Source organism: Xiphophorus couchianus, chromosome 9 (assembly GCF_001444195.1).
Source record: "Xiphophorus couchianus chromosome 9, X_couchianus-1.0, whole genome shotgun sequence".
In the NCBI taxonomy this organism is placed as follows: Eukaryota; Metazoa; Chordata; class Actinopteri; order Cyprinodontiformes; family Poeciliidae; genus Xiphophorus; species Xiphophorus couchianus.
In genome coordinates, this window is record NC_040236.1 from 28,552,407 (window position 1) to 28,570,383 (window position 17,977).

General features: G+C 37.4%; 1 protein-coding gene across 1 annotated transcript in view; it reads right to left on the reverse strand.

Annotated features, from left to right (window-relative positions):
- fcho1 (FCH and mu domain containing endocytic adaptor 1) overlaps positions 1-17,977 on the reverse strand; it is a 50,433-nt gene that overhangs the window by 8,637 nt on the left and 23,819 nt on the right. The window contains exons 3-19 of the mRNA XM_028027454.1: positions 17,862-17,953; positions 15,165-15,239; positions 14,565-14,706; positions 14,315-14,467; positions 13,445-13,549; positions 11,793-11,891; positions 10,829-10,925; positions 10,564-10,681; positions 9,728-9,752; positions 7,932-7,992; positions 6,880-7,070; positions 6,325-6,349; positions 5,283-5,339; positions 3,812-3,863; positions 2,452-2,576; positions 1,043-2,035; positions 10-116 (exon numbers count right to left, since the gene is read on the reverse strand). Coding sequence (XP_027883255.1) covers positions 10-116; positions 1,043-2,035; positions 2,452-2,576; positions 3,812-3,863; positions 5,283-5,339; positions 6,325-6,349; positions 6,880-7,070; positions 7,932-7,992; positions 9,728-9,752; positions 10,564-10,681; positions 10,829-10,925; positions 11,793-11,891; positions 13,445-13,549; positions 14,315-14,467; positions 14,565-14,706; positions 15,165-15,239; positions 17,862-17,953 — 2,517 coding nt within the window. The remainder of the gene's footprint in view (positions 1-9; positions 117-1,042; positions 2,036-2,451; positions 2,577-3,811; positions 3,864-5,282; positions 5,340-6,324; positions 6,350-6,879; positions 7,071-7,931; positions 7,993-9,727; positions 9,753-10,563; positions 10,682-10,828; positions 10,926-11,792; positions 11,892-13,444; positions 13,550-14,314; positions 14,468-14,564; positions 14,707-15,164; positions 15,240-17,861; positions 17,954-17,977) is intronic.

Below are 17,977 nucleotides of genomic sequence, written 5' to 3' on the forward strand. Positions count from 1 at the left end.
GGGACTCACTCGCTCGCTGCCACTGAGTCGGGCTGACGACCTTTTGGACCGGGTCGTTCTTTGAGGAGCAGCGGAAACCACTTCAGTCGTGTCGGACCTGTAGTTATGTTTGGACCCTTTGGGAGAGAAAAAAAAAGAGCTGAAAACAAAGGCATACCAAAAAAATGGCAGCAAATATAACAAAGATTGATCTGCTTAAATAAAATGAAGAAATGTAACATTCTCTTGAGGTCCAACATGTTTAATGAGGCATGTTTCTCAAGTGAGGTAAAGCATAAACAGCTCCCTCAACATCAGACATTATACTTGATGAAAGTAAGGACAGAGATTCACATTTAATACTTCCATTTGGGTCTGTACTCCTTCTAAAAACAGGTCAATCACTTTAAAAACAAATAAAAAAACAAAACAAAAAATAACACACAGCAGTTTTTTTTGGCAGTAAGTGTCTGGAAAATGAGTCGTTTCAAAAACCTTCCGAAAGTAACATTCCAAATCAGCAGGCACAGACGGTCACCTAGCAACCCCAGCAGAGTCCCGCCCATCACTTAGCAACCCCAGCAGAGTTCCACCCGTTACCTAGCAACCCAAAATGAGCCCCGGTGTGTTTTGTCAGCTGATTTTATGCACTGCACAATGGCTGCTGGAAAAGTGTTTTGTTGTTGTTTTGCTGTTGATCCAGAAGCCACTAGCTGCATTCTTGCTGGTTGTGCAGAAGGCTCTACTAATGCTTTTCGTTAACCATTTTGGACCGCAGCCATTCTCATGTGTGAGTGTAAATATTGAGTTGGGGGGCGTGGCCAGCAACAGATTATTTGGATTTAAAGTGACAAGACGCCCTAAAACAGCTCATTGTGAAAGGAGCTTAAAATCTGATTATGCAAGGATGATTTTGTGCAAAACAAAATGTAATGACTATGTTCTGTGTAGCTTATAGAGCTATTAACCTGTTCAAGGAAGCATAATAGCTCACCTTTACATAAATAAATATTCTATTTGACTTTCTCAACAGGCTGAAGTAAAGAGGAGTAAACTTTGGTACCCTTGTGTGAGCCGACACTGCAGGTTGTCATCTGCGTGTTGAGGTCCAGGCAGTCCTCGTCTTTGTCCGTGGAGAAGCACAGATCCTCCTGAGGTCCGGAGTGCCGGGTCAGAGGAGGGGCGTTCCTCCGCGGCTCGCTCTCTGAAGACCGGTGCTTCCTCCGCTCGCCTCCTCCTCCTGCCTCCATCTTTACGCCTCCGTCCTGTGACTTGGAGCAGCTGCTGTCGCTGAACGGGTTGTGGACAGACTTCCAGTGGGTCAGCTCCTTCTTCGGCGGAGCTGAAGCCACGTCGACTACCGGTCTGCTGCTGCTGTGTGACGGAATCATCCCAGCTGCTGCAGCCAGCGACGACTGGTGAGTCGGACTCCCGATCATCGTGATGGCAAACGGGTCGTCGGACGTAACCGGCGGCGGGAGGCTTCGGTCCCGCTTCCTCTCTCGATCTTTACGATTGGAGGAGGATGAAAAGGACGAGGAGGAAGAAGGGGGCAGGAGAGTTTTTGTTTCGACGGAAAACGGGTCCTTCCGTCTGGTTTCCTGGGAATGGCGCGGCGGTGGCAGGCGGGTCCAGGCGTCAGACAGGTTCAACGTCTCCTGCGTCCTTTCGAAGCTGGCGAAGAACGGGTCCTCTGTGGGAATGTGTTTGCAGTTCCACACCGACGACTCCGACTGGGAGAAAGCCGGGAACCTGACAGAACCGGGTTCCGTGTCTGGAGGCGCCCGCGATGGGCGCGTTGAGGCGACAGACCAGACGTTAGCGGCGGCGTCCTGCGAGTTGGAGCTGCGGCCAGAAGAAGACTCGTGGAAAGCGGAGAGGAAAGGGTCGGCGGGTCGGCTCAGCGTTTGAGTTTGTTCTTTAGTCTGTGACACCGGCGGCCAGGCGGCCCAGCCCACCAGCTCAGGAGACGGACCAAGAGGCTGATGGGACGGTGAGTCCAAACCGGAGTCTTCAACATTCTCTGGTGATGAGGAATCAGATGAGAAGGCGGCATCTAAAACGCAAAACAAAACATTTTAGACCAAATCAGCACCAGAGCAGGTCAACCATTAAAACCTCTTAGGCTCCGGTGTTACACAGTTTAAAGTATTTTAATGTTTTAAATCTACAATATTTAGACTTTAGGGAGAAATTATGCAAAAAACCCCGAAGAACTCATGGCTAACTAAAATAAGAAGGTAGGAGGCAACATTTGTGCCAAACTCATGTGATAAATATTGAGTAGTGAATAAAAGTGAGAAAAATATCTAAAAGTCAATATTTCTTTACATATTTTCTAACACTGTACATTTCAAACCAATGTTATAAAAACCTCATAACCTTAAACTATTATTACTGTATGACTCTTACAAAGTAAAAATATTCATTCACTATGTTCTTCATTTATGAAAAAGTGAACAAAGACATTACATTCAGAGGCACCAAACGCGTTCTGCTGTCTGAACTGATCTCGGCTGTCGAAGCTTTTGGACTTGAAGGCCAACTCCAGTGGAGGACCAAACAGGCTGTCCGAACCTGACGCCGTCGAACCCAACCTGACGGAGGAAGAGCAGACACAAAGTCATACCTCACACTGAAAGTTAAGTACAATGTAAAAGGCAGTGATTACTAATGCCTCAATTTCAGCTTGTTTTTAATTTTTAATAGTTAATGTGAAATGATTTATTTATCATCAGTTTTTGAAGGGGACAGGAACACTGACATGACACTGAATTAAATATGACATAACACAAAGAAGTCCTTATGAATGTTTATGACTGTTATGAAGTGTAAATAATGCTACTTTTAATGCAAAGTTGCATTAAAACGTGCATTAAATGTGTCAACTTTCCATTATTCTGTAAATAATGACATTTTAATGCAAAGTTGCATTAAAACGTGCATTAAATGTTCATTAAAGGTGTCAACTTTCCCTTAAAAGTGTCATTATTTACCAAATGACACTTAATAACAGTCAAACATTCATGAAGACTCCTTCATGTTCATGATTTGTGTTGTATCACGATTATTTATGTCATAAACGCCTTCAAATAAAGTGTTACCAAAAATTCATATTTGAACTTGAGACTTAAAGTGATGTATTGCATTTTAAGAAATAAAAAGTGTTCTTGAATAATAAAAAAATAGAACTGAGCTGTTTTTTTTGTCAGCATTTTCTCTTTCATATATTTGTTTTATTAGTTTCAGTGGCTACTACAGAAAGCAGAAATGTGATTAATTGTCAGAATAATCGATAGATTACTCCATTACTAAAATAATTGTTTACATCAGCCCTAATTATAATAAAATAATAAAATGTTGTTCATTTTTTTCTTGTACATCTGTGAATAAATATTTATATCTCGTAGAGCACTTCTGGATAGATGCAAACTACATCTCGTTGCTTGTACTTGTGACAGTGCAATGACAATAAAGTTGAATTCTATTCTATTCTATTCTATATTTTTGCTGAGAGCTATGCTCTTAAGCCCAAATGTGTACATGCTCTCACTCCTGCATTTCTTTTAAATAAAAAAGTTTTTCTTCTTGTCTGACCTCCAAAGAAAACAGGAAATAAGGATTTGAAAAACCACCTACTGAGCATGGAAGCCATGATGGATAAAAATAAATGAATGATGCAGAGAGGCCAAGGTGAAAACCTGCAGAGCTTCAGACTGCTGAAAAGGCCACTAATGACGCAGCTCAAGATCTAAATGCGTCTCTCTGCCCTGAAAACAGATGGACACAAAGAGGAGATGAAGCAATGAGGCAAAAGGCAGACCCCTCTCACCTGTCGTGATCAGTGCTGGAGGTGGACCTGCGTAGGCCTTCCTGGTCTTTGTCTGCAGAGACAGGACACACATGAGATAATCTGACTCACAGCAGAGGATGTTCCCTAATCAGTATTAATCAGCAATCTTCCTCGAAGCGCTGAGAGGAGGCGGCACAAGGGAAGAACCCATCAGTCGGTTCCTCTACAATAAATATGAGCATTTAGTCTGGAGTCACTGAGCTGCAACAACTCCTCGAGTCGAGGAGGAATATTAATCTGCTGCTGCTGAATTTATGAGAGACAGACTCCCTCCCACTCCCGCCTAACCTGCCGACAGATAACGACCCAACTGGTGATCAATCAGGCCTTAGAGCACGAGCGGAGTCACCTGAGACTAATTGGAGTGGAGCGGCTCGTGTAAGGTCAGCTAATGAAGAGATTTACTGTCTGTGGGGGGCCGAGAAGGCTTCTCTGTTAGGTCTCTGCTGAAAAATGACATGGAGAGAAGAACTGGTTTCTACGGAAGAGGATTAGGGTTAGTGAAAAAATAAAAAAGAATTCTGAACAGTTTTCTGAGATCAAGTGAGAATTCTGAGTGAAAAAGTCCATATTCTGAGATTAAAGTCATAATACTGAAAAAGTCTAAATTATGAGAAAAAAAATTCAAATTCTGAAAAAACAAAAACTGAATTCTGAGATTAAAGTCGTAATACTGAGAAAAAACAGGAAATCTACACATTTCTTGAGTTCTCGGCGGGTCCACTGTAGGATAAAGGCTGTGGAGAGGTTGGGGTCTAGTGCAGCTTGTTTAAATCTTGATTCTGTCCACGGTTTTCTCAAATCTTCCTACTGCAGCTTTGACCCCATAATGTTGAACACATTGTTTTTGATATGCATATTTCTGATGTGGGGCAGCGGGTAGCTCTGCTGCCTTGTAGTGAGACGGTCTGAGGTTCAAATCCCAGCATGCTGCCTTTCTGCATGTTCTACATGTGTGGGTTCTCTCCAGGTGTGCCAGCTTCCTCACACAGTCCAAAAACATTACTTTTAGGTTGATTGGTCTCTTTAAAATGGGAATCCACATATTGCTGGTTATAAATGACAAGTCTATTAAAACAATGGTTACTTAAATCAATATAAACAGATAACTTTTTAGATTAGAACTGTTAAAATCAAATCAAAGTCACTTTGAAATAAAATCTGCTTCAAATTTTGATAAATTAAAAAGAAATAGGTTAGTTTATCCTTTTTCTTGTTTATAATTTTCTTTGCCAATGTTTAGAATAGAATAGAATTACTTTATTCATCCCAGCAGGAAAATTATTTATAATAGTTATTTTAAATAATAACTATTAGTAATTAAGTAAAAGGAGGCTAATAACTACTTTCCCAGCAAAAGGTGATTAACAGGAAGTCGCCGGCATCACAAACATAATTTCACTTTGAGTTGATCTGCAGTTTCGGTTTGAGTCGGAAACCGCTGCCTCACCTCGATGCGAGGCGGCTTCGCTGTCTTCTGATCGGCCTCCAGCGGCGCTGGAGTTTCCTGTAACCACACAGCAGAACGTTTCAACCATCAGCGGCGCTCAGACAGACACAGTTTATAATCAACATGCCCTCCCAGCGCTGTGAAAGTACTTAATCTGTTTTTGTTTTTCTGTCACTCATAAATGTTTCATATCAAAAAACATATCAAAAAACAAGTTTTAATTCCACGCAAAGATAATCAGAGTTTTTAAATTTTCCACTGTTATTTATTAAGGTCAATCCAAACCAGCCTGGTCGCATTATGAATTAACTCTGATTAAACACATTTTTTATTCTATTTCAAAAGCTACACTCGGGTCCGAATAATGACTTATACGGTCTTAAATAGCTTAAATGGAACTTGTCTGACAACACAAAGTAGACAAAACGTCGTCCTTTAGATTGTAAGCACCAATCTAAAGGAGCTTAAGAACATATTAGAAACACAGCAACTGAAATCTGAGTTTGGAAAAGGTTACAAGGCCATTCATATGGTTTTAGGAGTCCGGCAAACTGCAGCAAAAACTATTATAAAGCAACAAATCTACAGTCAAACATGGCAGTGGTAGAGTCATGGTCTGGGGGCTGCTTTGCCATTTCTATACTTGGACGATTTGCTGTAAATAATTAAATCAAAAATTCTGATTTCTACCAGAAAATCTTGAAGGAGAACGTCCAACTATTATTTTCAACTTGGTTCTGCAGCAAAGGCAATGAACTGAAGTGAATGGATTGGACAGAAACCCTTCTAAAATCAATGTTTTGGACTGGCCTAATCAAAGTCAGAATTTAGAGATTCTGTGGCTTGACCTCAAACGTGCAGTTTGCTCCAAAAGGCTGAATTGGTCAAAATTCCTCCATAATTAAGTAAAAGGAGGCTAATGAGGCTGGTTTGGAAAACATTTTCCTCCTTGTTATTTGTTCAAAGCACTGCAGGCTGCAGGAAGATAATTATGTTAAAATAAAAATAAAAAACATTCAAAAATAAAGTGAATAAAACTTACTGGAGAGATGCCGCTTTGCAGGCATCTGGAAATAAAAAACGGTACAAAAAAAAAGAATTTAAAAGTCAAATAATTAATAGAATTTCTCTGTCTGTGAAAGATTTAAGATTAAGAATTTGTTTGGTAACACTTTATTTGACGGGTTTGTTTTAAAAGTATTACTGATTAAACTTTAGCTTTAACAACATAGAGCTACTTAATTTTTAAAGTTTAATCAGTAATACTTTTATAACAAATTTATGTCAGGTCATGATTTCTTGGTTAATGACAAGTTGTCATAACAAAGACATTTTGAATAATGTCAACTTTGTATTAAAAGTGTCATAATTTACCGAATGACACTTTATGACAACAGTTATAAATATTTATGAAGACTTACTCATGTTCATGACAGGTGTTATGTCATGTTCATGACAGGTGTTATGTCATGTTCATGACAGGTGTTATATCATGTTTATGACAGTGTCGTGACAGTCTTATTCACAACCCGTCAAATAAAGTGTTACCATTTGTTCTCTTATAAAATGTATAAATGCAGCAGATCTCAGGAATAACCTGCTGCCTTGTCCCTCTGTTGGGCGGCAGCGTCAACGTTCCCACGGTGGCCTTCAGCTCATTCTCTGTGGCGACAGAGTTGCTGCGACTGCTGCTGGCTACGGGTCGGATCTGGATGTGGAACTTCTTCGGCTCCTCGTCGTCAAAGTCTGAATCGCTGGAGTAGAAGTTGTCCTCCTTCTCAGAGCAGCGTAAAGGAAGCGTCAAGAAAAAGCAGCTCAGATGGCAAATGGTGCTGCGAAACGATGGAGACTGGCTCTTGAGAGAACGCCAAAAATTATTTCAAAATTTCTTTGAATTGAGAATAGTTTTAACAATAACAAGGTTTAATTGTTGCAGATTATCTGTGTGACATATAAAGTAAATAAAAAAGTCTGGATGTAGCTTAGAATAACAAGAATTAGCTGCTGCATGTTTCTATTTTTAAAATTTTATGCTCATTAAAATGTATTTAGCCCATTTGAAAGTTGTTGTTTTTGGTTTACAACAATAAATAGAAGTGGATATATTTCATATAACATACTGATGGTGTCAAAACAGATCTATTCAATTCTTTTTTTCAAAAAATAAACTATGTGTTATATTTTAAATAGGTAGTTTGGAAGTTTATGACATTAAGGAAAAAGATTACATTTTAAAGAACAAAATGAAATATACATTTAAGCTCAAAGTTATTGATATAATTCACAGGCTGATTTAGATTTAAAATTATTTTAATTTAACAAAAAAGTTTAATTTTGATAGGAAATGAGATGATATTTTTTAAAGATAGTAAATCAATGAAAGAATATCAAAAAAAATGCCTTTACTTTCTCAATCATTGGAAAAATGTGTATTTAAACCCTTCAAATAATGGCTGAGAAGATTTTTGCATGATATTTTGATGATTAATCTTTGCCGATGAACTCCGAGGTTTTGAGGTAGTAAGGTCTCTTTGCCGTCATCCTAATCTTTTGCTCCATCTACAAATATCAGATTCAATTTGGACTCTGACGGAGCGAGTCCAAAATGTTATTACTTTAATTCACACTATGGATGGAAAAAAAGGATATCATTCTGAGTGCTGTCAGCTCGGATGACGAATCCCTCGTCGTCTACTTCCAGGGGTGAATTCTGAAAAAACAAGAATAAACACAGAGAAAGTTAGAGAGACAGACAGCAGCAGCTCAGAGACAAACGATACGCATTCGACACACAGACATGTTGTCACATGGCGTAGTCCAGCGCTTACACAGAGCTGTTCATTTGAGAAACAACTAGAAATATACCTCATCGATTGTAAACAGAGTTTAATTCAAGTGTTGGTCAGTGACTTTTACAGGATCTGAGTAAGAGCTCAAACAATGCTGTGTCCTGAAGCTGAAAAAGTAATTTAATTTATTTAGAAGCTGTACATAAATATTAAACAAATAAAGAAAAGTTTAAATCTGACCCATATGAAACTACAGATTCCAATAAGTCAATCTGTAGAAACCGACTTACTGCTGATTAATCTGAGTGTTAAAGTGACAGAATCTGATTCAGAGAAGAAGAGATTGGTCCAATCTAAAGGAATGGAAATTATAATCCAACCCTGTACCACTTCTCTCTTCAAGAACAGTTGAGAAACAAAGAATTTATCCCATTGGAGACGGTCACAAAGTCATTTCTAAGGTTTTAGGACAACAGTGAGAGCAACTTTTAACAAATGCAAAAATAATATATCATTATTTGAAAACTGCACATTTTATTTACTAAGTACTACTTGGTTATTTTTGTTTATTAATATTTGTTTATTTGTTTGAAAATTGCAAATTCAAGTTTATTTTTTTAAAATGTGACAATACGTGTCAATGAACATTTACATTTTCATCTCTAGTCCCATGTAAAGTATGAAAATTTATCCAATGAAATATATTTTCACATCACTGCATCTGCAAAGTTACAATGCTGGCACTGAAATAATGTGATGGAATATCTTGTAGATTACTTTACTATGCCTGCTTACTTTGATCAAAACTGTCTTATGTTTACAGAAATTGGAAATTAAATCTGAAGCTGCCAGTCACGACTTTTCCTGCATGGTAAATGTTAGTGCAAGCTCTGAAGTTGGTTTTTGGAAGATTTCTCAGCGTTTATTACACGCACTGATTGCTATCAAAGGTATTTTGCATCTAAATGTACATTGCATCTTTGCATTCACTTTGCATTAGTTGAAATCATTAATAAGCATTAAAAAGTGAACATGAGAGGCTTTCTAAGATTCAAACAGGCTGATCACTATTTAGAAAATTGTGTGCTGTAGTTTTGACTATTTGCTTGTCCAAACATTCCTTCAAGAATGCAGAGAAGGAAAAAAAAAATCTATTCAAATGTTGAACTGATCATAACAGTAATCTTGTTGTAACTCCTCATCACAAAATCTAGCAGTGAAGAAAGGTAAGGAGAAGCAGCCAGAGCAGTTTAAAGACGTTTTGTTTACTTTCTCCTTCATCATCCGCCTGTTAGAAGGATTTTTGGCAACGTCCTAAGCCCTTTCACACACTTACTGCTCTTAACACGATCCTGCATGTAGGGAAACACGTACACACGTTTCCTCACGTGTACACACTCACTTCCACTGTCCCGGCAATATAATATTAGAAAGTTCTTCTCAGAAGTACAGGAATAAACTTGGGAAACCCCACATCATCCATCTTGTTATTTAAGCACATACACACACGATCCCTCCCTTCCAAACTCTGGACAAAAACACCCCTGTAATAGATTACACACCCTCAAAACACCAGAGTATCTGGTATCTAGGATAGAGTTAGTAACAGAATCTGGGTTTTTTAGCTTTTAGCTGTGAAATATGTCAATTACTCACCAGTGCCTCTGGGACAGCTGAATCTCTGCAAATATAGAAAGAAAACAAAACAAAAATTGTTACTTTTAGCTTAGTCTGAAGTCAGAAGTAAAGAGCAGATGAGGGGAGTGAGTGGGAAGGAAGTGCAACACCATTGAGTTTCTGATAAACCTAAAAATTGCTAACATATGGTGATACCTGGGGATTTGACCCAGAGGTTTCATTTCTGATTTACTGAGAGAAAGAAAGAATAAAAACAAGATTTTTGTGTCTTATTTGACAACAGAAAATATGTTGTCCTGATAAAACTTTAAGAGAAGGTTGGAGAAATATTGATGTCAATATCACAACAGCTGCATTTCCATTACACATGTGTAAAATTTGATCTCAAAACACAATATCGCCATTACAATGTTTCCTTTAGATAAGAAATGCAATTTAATCACAAGTAAATAAGTCTGTTCATGCAATTAATAATTAAAAATCAAAGCGCCGAACACTTACAGGACGCACACTCTGAAAAAAATTAAGAGAGCGCTTAAAATAATCAGATTCTCTGGTTTTACTTTTTATCGGTATGTTTGAACATTGTTCTTTAATTCTATGAACTACTGACAACATGTCTCTGATATTCCAAGCAGAAATTTTTGTATTTATTTGCAGAAAATGAGAAATGGTCAAAATAACAGAAAGGTCGCAGTGCTTTCAGACCTCAAATAATGCAAAGAAAATAAGCAGGTTATTTATTCATTATATTGTGATCTAGTTCCTTTGAACTTTGAAATGTCTGAACTAGCCATTACTCCTCCTTAAAGCAGCCTCCTTTCCTGTATGGCTTTTTGTTTGCACAAACTCACGTGGAGTCCGGCTCCTTGTCCCTCTTTCCCAGACCGGGGATTCTGAAGGCTTTTGTTCGAGTCTTTTTCCCGCCTTCAGGGGTCAAAGCTGCCATGTACTCCTCAAAACTGACTGAAGCTACAAGAAAAAAAATTTACATTTTTTTTACCATCTTATTTTTTAAATAGACATTGCCACAAAGAAAAGATGTAATATTTTCTTTTCTTTTTGTTTTATGCTCAATCTTAATTCAGAGTAGATGGAGAAAGAATAAGCTCACTGTACCTGGCCTCTCTTTGCCCGTTCCTTTCAGTTCAGCAAATTTCTGAATGAGGATGTCGATGCCGATGTTTTCCACATTCTGCTTAAACTCCTCGTGGACCTACAGCCCAAAGTGAAAAATGAGTTCTGAATGCAAGGCTTGCCCCAGAAAATTTAGTAGCTGAGGTTTTCCTGTGCGTTTTTGTATAAAACGATATTAAGTTGACAGGAAATGTAAAAATATTATTGGGTAATTATGTTACTTGACAATACTTAAACTCATAACTATAGAGTCTTAAAAACAATAAATTTAAAAATAAATTTAAAATCAATACCAGTTACGGTATTTGCATTTCAGTTAAATACAAATTAAGTCATTAGTTAGTGAATATAAAAACATGATGCGATGCTGATCACATTTAAAACCGGTCCATGGCATAAATGAAACAACCAGCTGCATGCTAACAAAATGTCAGTGCTGTTAAATTTGATTTAATGGTTTCAGCATGGAATAATCAAATATTTTAAATTATATTCTAAGATTCTAAGGAGCTGGCAAGTTTACTTTGTAAAAGTTCACAGAATAATCTTTATAGTTAGATTGTTTTGTTACCACAGCTACAAACTGATGTTGTGAGTTTAATCTTTAAGTTTGAGCTCCATCTGTTCATAAATACATCTTATAATACACTGGTAGAAAGCCTGAAATGCCTTTATTGTTCCCACAGTTTAGCACATTTGCACAGAGCAAGTACACTCAACCATCATTTCTTGTGCTAAATCAATAAACCGAGCCTTAAAAAAAACAACATTTAGAAAGAATGAACCAAAACTTGATGCTACGTCCAGCTCATAACTTATTCTACTCTGAAGACTGAATCACAAATGCTTACAGTACAAAGGGGAGTGAAAGGCAGAAAAGCAAAGCTCCAGATAAACAGGATCTTCATTATCATCAAAGCCGTGTTTCATATGAAGTCCAACTCACCTGTCCCACCTGGACGTGGGTGTCCTCTATGGAGTGAGAGTAACTTTTAATCAACTGTTTCATCTGCCTCAGATGCGCCTCTTCGATTTCCTGAAACCTCTGCTCAAACATGAACACGGTCACAAAAACACACAGAAGAAATTAGAAATTTTACCCAGAAAATGCTGAATTTGTCACATTAACTTTGCTTGATTTGCAATCATTCAAACAGCCTTTGCATAATCGTCACACAGATGAGATCGTACTGTCAAAGCATTTCGAAATCTAGAAGATTATTACGAAAAATGATCAGTTACACAACAATAACTGTCATTGTGCAACTTAAAGTACTTTAAGCAGTTAAATCCACATGGCATTTCACTTTCTCAACCAAAAAAAACATATGTCAATAACTGCAGGTGTCAGTATTTTTATCATTTTGCTTGTTAATGGTAAAAGATGCACCAAGACACATAAGAGAAAGCAAAAAATTCTTAGTTTAAGAAAAACTTTCAAAAGAGACCTCCAGAAATGTAAGATTTAAGAACATTTATATTTGTTTGTACTCTTTCAGCCAGGTCTTTTGTTACTATGTTTTACAAGTATAGTCTTTAAGAAAGTTGTTTTTGTTGAGGAAGTTCCACCAGTGAGATTTAAAAAAAATAGGAGCAGGATTTTTGCAAATTTAGTTTTACATCCAGATCTATTTCTCTAGAGTTGCCATATGCAGTGACATGCTTTTATTTTGTCATTTGGTTGGTTTAGAAGCTAAATACTACTTCATTAAAAAGTAAAATTATTAAAAATGAGTGTTATTGTTTACCAGTATGGTAGCTTGAACTGAAGACTGGAGCGTCTTTAATCCCAACATTTAGTAATAAAATAAATGGGAAGTACAATGAACCTTCTGTATTTGCAGGGATTGGGGATCACAACCACCCACAAATAGCTGAAATAGCTTTGATTTTATTTATGGTTTCCACTAACTTGCGTGTCTACAGACGAAATCCCAGAAAAATACATAAAAGTTTTGGGGTTTTAAAGTGACAAAATGGGAAAAAGTTCAAGGGGAATGAAATGTCTTCTAAAATCATCCTAATATTAAAACGAGGAGGAAAATGCACACACAAATGAAATCCTAAATTATTACTCTAAATCCAGTTTGGATTTAGAGTAATAACTGGAGCTCATTAAAAAGTGCAACAAATTATATATTTTTTAGTCTTACAAAAACACCTTGGAACAAAAATGTCACACACCTTAACAATTACAAACAGATCTTCCTCCTCTGAGCTATTACAGGAACTAATTGGTCACCAGGACTCCATTCATTATTTCAAATGTAAAACACAGAAGTGCTCATTGGGATTTGTTAAACATTTCCATGGAAACAGCTGCTGTAACCATGGAAGCACAGAGGCAGTGATTAAAGGTAATGAGCATTTTACAGCTTGTGTGTGTGGAAGTGGGTGTTTAGGAGTCGGGGGTTTAGGTGGGCTGTGGTTCTTTTATCAGGGGCAGCGCGCGGCTTGATGGAACATGAATAGATGGGATGGTGGGGTTCTGTTCTGGTGGGGCGCCACACAGAACTGCTTGAAGCCAATGAGAGGGAGGAATGGATGAAAAGCTAGATCAGAGGGAGGGCGATCAGTAGCGCTAGAGTCGACGCTGACCTGGGCGGACTCGCTCATCTTCTGCTCAAACTCTCCTCCCACACGGTTGTACTTCTCGATGCACAGCGCGAAGGACTCCGCTGCTTTCTTAGACTTCAGCTCCGCCTAGCGAGGAGAAGAAGGAAAATTGCAGCTTTCAAGCCGCTGACTCACAGAGCTGACATTAAATTTAACAGAACAGCTGTATTGAGACAATATCAGAACTGTAATTAGAAATGAACTAATGCAATATGTGATTACTGAGCTGTAGCACGTTGGGTGTCTGCAAATATAACAGTGGATCTTTGCTCCAGAATGAGACAAGGGAAGTAACTTTGCATTGTAGTCACACAACAGTCAACAATAATGTGACATGATCAAACATCACTGACGAATCTGAATGCAAGGCTTAAGAAAACATTACCAACAGCTCCGTAATGTTTTCGCCCATTTCCTGGTAATTTTGAGGACTCAAATTAGTTCAGTTCTTACAATATAGCTATAGAGATATTTTTAAATTCAAAACTGGAAGAAAAATATGAATGTATGGATGGATCTTTTAGACAATTGTAGAAGGAATAAGGTATGGAAATATTCTCCTTTTCTTTTTCCATACTTATCCAAAGCAAGAAAATTCATAAAAACGTAAACAAAATTTCGTTTTCAAGCTTTTCAAAGTTTTTGAAAAGAAAACATTTTATTAGCAATCCAACCACATTACTCTGTTAACAAATGATACTGCAAATGTGGTAAATTTCAAGTCTCTGAGTCTTTAGGAAGAAAAATGCAGCACAATTTAATTATCTCAATTTATTTCACGGAATTTTTTATTTTAGTTTGCTCACTTCTGTGCCAAATGGCTGAGGACTTAATTTTAAAGTAGCAGCAAACCTTCTCTAGTTCTTTCTGCGGTGCTCCTTCCTTCCTGAGTCGGTCCAGCTCCAAACATTTGGTGTGGTAACCTTCCTTCGACTTCTGAAGGTGGCCGTTCTGAACCTGCAGCGCCTGCACAGCATCCACCGTTCCAACCATCTCCTCCTTTGTCTGGTTGACACACAATTCACATTCGATGTCTTGGCTTTATTAAGGACATGATACAAACAGGCTACATGCAACACATGTTTACATTCCAGGCGTTTACCTTACGATGAACTTTAACTTGCTCGTCTCCATACTTGCTAACGTCCCGGATCAGATCGTTCATCTTCTTCATCAGCTCCAGGTGGCACAGAGCCAGTTTGTCAGAAGATACCCTAAAAACATCCCACATGGGCGCAAAAGTCCTAAAGAAAACACAGATAACCAATCATTAACCAATAACACTAATGATTGGAAAAAGAAAGATTCAATAAAGAAAAAATATTCTTCTTATTGTATCAAATAATTAACAGTGGAGCTGTAAATGACTTTATGCATGTGCAACTGTAACTTAACTAACATCTGGTTTCAGAAGTTTATTAGAGCAGATACTTGTGGTTGGTAGTACATCTGCAGAAATCTTACACAAAGTTTTGCTTTTGTTGATCCTTTGATGAACAAAACAACATAAACAGTTAAAAATACACATGCATTAAAGTATATGAGCTAAATATCACACAGTGATTTAATCATAAATTTGGACATTTGGTGATGCAGATGGCACTCATACATATAACACATGCAGCCATATGACAGTCACATTGATAATTACAACAACAACCCCAGGGAAAAAAGGAAGCACTAGCTACATGTCTGTACTCACCCCAGTTGACTTCCATTACTCGCTATTTTAGCCAGTTTGTTCATTGATTTGGAATAAGTCTCCTCAATGGCAGCCCTGGAAAACAAAAATATTTTAACACAATCAAGTCATTTAGAGGAACTTGTGACACAGCAGGAAACAGGATTATACAAAAAAAAATTACAGTGCTGTAAAAAATAAATGTGAGAAGACAAAGTGATCTATCATTTGGGGTTTCTGGTTGCATGTTTGTAGCAAAACTATTAAGTGAAAAAGGCTACTAACACTCAACACAGAACAGCTATTATGCTTTTTAAAGTATAAGGACCTTTATCAGAATCAACTAAAATCCTCAGATTTCTACTGTACAGAAAGAAATAAATCAGTAGAAATCAATCACAAAGCTTTGATTGGTGAACTTAACTTGAAATAACTCCTCTATTTCTTGCACCACCGCCCCCACAGCAAATCTAACTGCTTTGATTCGCCAAACAAATTGAGAAATTTCATAAAGTTTTCTATAACAAAAAGCTTTCAGGGAACACAAAAAGAAATAATGTAAGGAGGAAATTCATCAAAACAGTTGCCTAACCCTGATCTGGCTGGATCACACTCTGGTACCAGAGCACTTCTGTTTCATTTCCTGACCGCTGATTCGTTGTGTGCTGCTTTCAAACAGATAAGTGAGTTCCTCCTGTGAGGAATGTGGACAAGTGTTCTGAATCAATGTCAGGATTATATCAGCGGCAAAACAGCTTCCTCTGTGCGTGCCAACCTTCAGCGCTGACATCCCAATACCCTGTGGAATCCTACTTTCATAACAACAACTTATTCCACTTTTTATTTTGACTGCAGCATTTACGTACTGCAGCCAAGTAGATCAAACTCACATATGTATTTTGCGAAAATAAAGAAAGTGAGCATCATAACTGCTAATCCTGCTTCAGTCAGAAGAGAAACCCTGGCTTATGTCCTGTATTCAGAGAGAAAATGTTGAGATGAGATAAAAATTCACTTTTCTTGTTTTTTTTTACTTTAAATATCTACAAGCACCAAAGCAGATAAACACAACCCAGTTAGAAAACATACACTAGTTTATTGATTTAAGTGTAATCAAATTTTGTATATCAACCTGATGTAGAAATATGTGAAAGGTCCATTTAAAGTGAAAATTTGAGTCAGTTGATTTCAATAAACAGACAGTCAGTCAAGAGTGGACACCTAATTATATTAAAGTCAAACTTTATTAAACTCTAAACTTTACAACGTTAGTGAAAGTGCATCACTGCACAAGCAAAGGAGGTGGAAAGCTGTACTTTTAGACAAAGGCATTTGAAAAAACATCATAAGATTTTGACTTTTCCAAATTTAGGACCACATTCACTTTCCATACTAGTAATTAGGTCCTAACACATTCTAAAACTAACTCTGATTAACAGAGATCACCTGAAATCAAAGTGTGGACTCACATGTCACAAAGAAATATTTCTGAGCAGAATGAAATATTTCCTGTATGTCATGTTTGTTTGGTACAGTAAGCATAAACTTTACAGCAACTATGTAACTGCAGAAAAGAGCCTGCAAACTTTCAAGTATAAATCAAAGACAAACTTAACAGCAGAATTTATAACAAAAACACAAATTAAACTGAAAATGAAACCCACATGAATCCTTTCAAAAAGCCAAAATTAAACAGATTAAAATGCCACCCTAAAATCTATTCTTATCCTTTTGTATGCTAAGACCTTTTAACTGAATAATCATTAATTAAACTACTGCTTATAACAAGAATTTAAGTCTGATGGGAAACCAGGAAGTGGGCTCTGATAAAAATGAGAAATAATCTGCTGATTCATGACAAAAGCTGCCTGTTGTTAGATTGTTTTAAAGTATTACATATTGTTTTTTTTAATGAAAGCCGTAAACGTTTAAAAAGATGACAGATGTAAGCTCCTCCACTATTACTAAAAACCTAAATCAGAGCTAAAACTGAATGGAATATTCAGTTTTAGCAGTCTTTTTGTATGTTTTCATGAAATATCTGCAACAACGGAATGGCAGCAATGAGACAAGGTTTCTTAAAATTTGTTTCTGTTAATTAGGTGCAAACATGTTCTTTTGTTAACAACTCAGCTACTTCTACCCTTGAAAATATATATGCTTCTTTGTAGCAAAGTAATAAAGTAGAACACTTTATTTAAGATTTTTTATCTGAGAAAATATTTTCTCAGATAAAAGATGAGTTGGGTTTTCTGGCTCTAAAATTTTATTTACAGTAGCGAAGGGTTGAAAATGTTGCTGAGCTTTGTGAATGGAGAAAGAAAACAATGTTCATTTGATAAAATTTAAAGTTATCTTTAAATTGTATTAAATTTACAGCAAAGAGCTTCACTACATGGAGTAATGGTGTTTCTCCAAACATCTGATGCACTTAAGCAGTAAAAAAATAATGGTGAAGACATGAGTCAAAGGTTAGGGAGTCGATTTGAATAATATTAAGAGGGATATACTTGATTTTTCTGTAATCTGTACGCTCCTGACAGGTCTTTGAAAGCACACAGGTTTAAACACATGAGCGATAAACCAGCAGATGAAACTAAACACTTCATTTCTAATCTCTGAGCACATCACCCAGCCTAGCCCTTTTCTCCTCTTTTTCTCAGAGTGCAGAGTCAGGAATGTTGGATTTCACCGAGCCACCTCCAACATCAACCCTACCTCTCTCGGACAAACTCGGCGAGCTCTTTGGTTGCCAGCTGGCCATGCTTCATGTTGTGGTATAGCACGTCAAAGCCGGCATTTTTCTCCCCCTGCAGAGGCACAAATTAAAACAG